The 4,000-nt window shown below is 65.0% G+C and overlaps 1 protein-coding gene across 1 annotated transcript; it reads right to left on the bottom strand.

Annotated features, from left to right (window-relative positions):
- Nucleotides 1-1,177: 1,177 nt before the first annotated feature.
- LOC135980572 (syntaxin-binding protein 2-like) lies at nt 1,178-2,953 on the bottom strand. The gene is made up of 3 exons (XM_065580511.1): nt 2,634-2,953; nt 1,899-2,056; nt 1,178-1,347 (listed from the first exon to the last, which is right to left on the bottom strand). Exons 1-3 carry the CDS (start codon nt 2,849-2,851, stop codon nt 1,268-1,270), a joined length of 456 nt encoding a protein of 151 aa, XP_065436583.1. The 5' UTR covers nt 2,852-2,953; the 3' UTR covers nt 1,178-1,267.
- Nucleotides 2,954-4,000: the final 1,047 nt, after the last annotated feature.

Here is a 4,000-nt window from a genome sequence, read left to right as displayed (position 1 = left end):
CCCGCTCCCTGGTACCAGGGACCCTCAGCCTCACACCCCGCCCCGTCCCCTCCCTTCCCCTTCCCCGCCTGTGAACAGCAGCAAAGGCCTCGGCCAGCCTTTGGCATCGCACTTTACTGGCCCAGGAACAAGCCCAGTAGAGCAGGAGCAGGGGCAGGGGCAGGGCCAGCACTGACTGTGTGATAATGGGGTGGGAGGCTCAGAGCAGAGAAAACACAGACACAGACACACACACAGAGTCCTCTTTACCACCCTGGGAGGTCACTCCTGGTAAATGAGGTCACTGCTTTACCTGGGGTCACTCCGGCCAGCGCTTGCCCCAGCACAGCCCGGCTGGCGGGCACGAGGGAGGGGACCTCTAGGGCCCGTGGGATGCAGGGGGTGAGGCTTGGCTCAGGGCTTGGTCAGACCCACGGGGGCTGGAGCTGGCTGCCTCAGCTGGAGCTGGGGCTCCAGGTGCCCAGGGGGTGGCTCTGATACCCAGGGAAAGGCACTGGGGAGGTGTCTGCCACTGGGCAGGAGCATTTGATCCAGGCCCATCGGGGCGGCAAACCCGTCCTGCGGGTCCTAGATGCAGCCTGGCTCTGCCCTGCTGCTGCTGCCCAACCCTGGACACGCCTCCTGTGCAGCCCTGGCTCCACTCCCACTTACTTGGGCACCTGACTGCAACTCCTCCTAGGACCCCTCCCCCCTTCTGGAGCCGAGGTTCCCACCGAGAGGCCAGGGTGCCAGGCTGTGCTGGGAGGGGTGCAGGGAGCCAGGGCTGGGCCAGCACCCCAAGGCGGTGAAGGGGGATGAGATGGGGGCAGAAGGGGGGTTCTCTTTAACCCTTTGCAGACTGGACAGACACAGCCTGGGGCTCAGTGGCTGGATCACATCCCCCCCAAAGCCAATCGCTGGTAACAGCCTCTGTGCGCCCCCCATTGCTGGCAGAGGGGTGACAGGAGGGGGAGGGGCTATGCCTTGGGTCCCAGGGAGGGGAGTTAGGAATGGCTGAGGCTGTACATAACGGAGTCTGACTCTTCCTCTATCCCATCAGTGGGGCGGTGGCCATTCGGCACAGAGGGCCACAACCCTAGACGGGAGCCTGGCCTGCCCCCTGCCCTAACAGCCAAGCAGCCTGGGGGTCCCGTCCCCTCTCCCGTCCCTCCCCAAGAACTGACAGCACTACCAAGAGTAGGGTGGAAGGTGCTTTATTGCAAAGAGCAGGTGGCTCTGTGGGCAGCGAGCTGTGGGGGGCAGAGTCTCTGCGGGGAGGGGGCTGCTTCTAGACCTCCTCAGGGGCCTTCCGGTTGAGGGTTTGGACGTCATCCAGGAAGCTCTTGGGGGTTAGGATGTGATTGGAACCTGCGGGGGAGAGAGGTGGTTGGCAGCGGTGGGCACAGTGGGGCGGGCATGAGACTGGCATCACCATCTCCCCCATCCTTGCAGCTGGACCCTGCTCTAGTGCAGGGGGGGAGGGGATGTCTCCTGCCCCCCGTGGCCTGGCACCGCACCCCTCGTGCCGCTGTACCCTGCACGGCCAGGCAAGAATCCACGCGCTAACAGCATTCCTCACCCTTGGGTCTTAGAGGGGTGTGTGCAGGGGGTGAGCCATATCCCTATGGGTGTTACTGGGGGTGTCTGACTGGGCCCCCACACATGGTCCCTGGGAAAGGAGAGGCCTGGGGAGCCAGGGGCCAGGAGATCAGGTGTCTAGATACAGGCCATGCGTGGCTGAGGCAGGTGGGGCAAGCGCATCTGTTCCCAGGCCCCTGGGTGCGGGAGGACAGAGGGTGGCAGGGGCGCCCTGTGGGTGCTAGGCAGGCAGTTCTAGGGTCTCCCCCTCTCAGGAGGTTCTGACTGTCCCTGACCTGGGCATTCCAGCCGCCTCTCCCCCCAGGACTCGCCCCACTCACCGATCACCACCTCCCACTCGCCCTTGGTGGCCCGGGTCACTTCGTAGGCGCAGCGCATCTCAGACATGGTCACCCCACCCAGCACGTAAATGATGAGGCGCGGGCCCGTCCGGTACTCGGCTGCTGGCTTGCCCTTGTGCCAATGCCCAAAGCGGGTGCTGGGGGAGAGAGGGGCAGTGTGGATACCAGGGGCTCGCTGAGGGAATGCCAGGCAGAGGGGTGGGCACTGCCCAAAGTGGGGGCTGGGGAGTAAAGGGACTGTGTGGATACCAGGGGCTCGCTGAGGGAATGCCAGGCGGAGGGGTGGGCACTGCCCAAAGTGGGGGCTGGGGGGTAAAGGGACTGTGTGGATACCAGGGGCTCGCTGAGGGAATGCCAGGTGGAAGGGCAGGGCCTGGAGGGGGATGGGGGGCAGGCCCTGCCCAAGGCAGTGGGACAGGAGTCCCAAAGGAGGCAAGAGGGAGTAGGGGAGGGAGGCACCTGCCCTGGGTTGGGGGTGCTGTCTAAAGCTCGGCCAGTCCCTTTCCTCCATCCTGGGCCCTGGTGTGTTGAGGGACTGCTGGGGTGCGGGGGACATGGTGAGTGGGGTCCAGGGCTCCAGACTCTTGGACACCCCCTCCCCCGCAGAGGGCAGGGTCCTGGCCACGCACTCCCAGGCACAGAGGCTCCTACACCCGGGGGGTAGGGAGGGTGTCAGGGCTCTACCCCTCACAGCCCAGCCAGGCTCAGCCTTACCTGACAGCAGCCTGGGAGCTGGTGGAGGGGACCGGGTCTGACATGAAGGGGACAGCAGCCTGGGAGCTGGTGGAGGGGACCGGGTCTGACATGAAGGGCCACAGTTTGTTGTCCAATTTCTTCTCAATGATGTCCTGGAGGGGGGAGGGGGGAAGAGGACAGGTCAGCAGGGGCCAAGCAGCAGGAACCTTGGACCTGGTGGCCAAGCCAGGCCCCATTGGGGGGAGGGGCTGGGACGGCTCTTCCCTGAATGATTGACAGTCCCTGGGGGAGCAGCCTGGGGCCCCCTTTCTGGGGGCATGGGAAGCCAGCAAAAAGCACGTTGACTCCTCCCATGATGCCCCCCCCCCATCTCCCCACCTCCCCCTCAGCTGCTCAGTGCCCTGCTGTGAACTCCACACCCATCCACCGTTATGGGGAGGGCAGAGACCTCCTGCAGTCAGATCCAGGGCCCCTCACTTGGGGGAGGAGGGAGGCAGGGGGCTGCCCTCAGTGCCCCTTCCCTGCTGCGGGCAGATCCAGGCCCTGCCTCTTGCCCCATGAGGTGTGTCCCAGCCATGCAGGGGGCCCAGGCTATGATACATCCTAATACCACATACTAGGGGCTTTTACATTAATCCGCTGCGTTGACTTGTACAGGGAGGCTTAAGGCCTGTCGAGCTGCGGCTAGCACGGGGGGTGGGGGTGGGGGGTTGGATTAGGCACAGGATTGAGGCTACCGCAACTGCCTGCCCCAAAATCCCACAGGAGGAACCATCACAGCGCTGGAGCAGGGGCCTGGGAGCCTCCCTCGGGTGGTGGGGTTAATTCTTGGCCTGGAGGAGCCCCAAGCCAGTGGGCTGAAGGCAACTAAGTGTGCCCCCCACCCCCTTGAAGAGTGCCCCACAGGGCAGGGCGATGAGGGGCTCAGCCCCCAGCAAGCAATGGGGGAAGGAGCGACCATGTCACCTCTCACAAGCTAAGCTGGTTTGGGCCCAGGCAGCGCTTGGATAGGAGACCTCTAAGGAAAAGCCAGTGGGTGCTGGGGGGTGCTAGTGAGTCAGCAGAGGGTGCTTTATGTCCCCAGTGCGGCGCTAGGGGGCGCTGTACGGCCAGGAGCGGGCGGAGGGCCCAGTAGGGGGCGCTCTCCCCTGGCAGTCAGTGCTGGCCCCAGTGCGGCACTAGGGGGTGCTGTCCTGCAGGGAGCGGGCGGGGGGCTCAGCAGGGGGCGCTCTCCCCTGGCAGTCAGTGCTGGCCCCAGTGCGGCACTAGGGGGCGCTGTCCTGCAGGGAGCGGGCGGGGGGCTCAGCAGGGGGTGCTCTCCCCTGGCAGTCAGTGCCCAGTACTGTGCTGCAGGAGTTCGTCCTTTAGATGAACGTCAAACAGCT

This window comes from Chrysemys picta, unplaced genomic scaffold, assembly GCF_011386835.1.
Source record: "Chrysemys picta bellii isolate R12L10 unplaced genomic scaffold, ASM1138683v2 scaf4479, whole genome shotgun sequence".
NCBI classification, from domain to species: Eukaryota; Metazoa; Chordata; order Testudines; family Emydidae; genus Chrysemys; species Chrysemys picta.
This window is presented reverse-complemented; position numbering and strand designations above follow the sequence as displayed.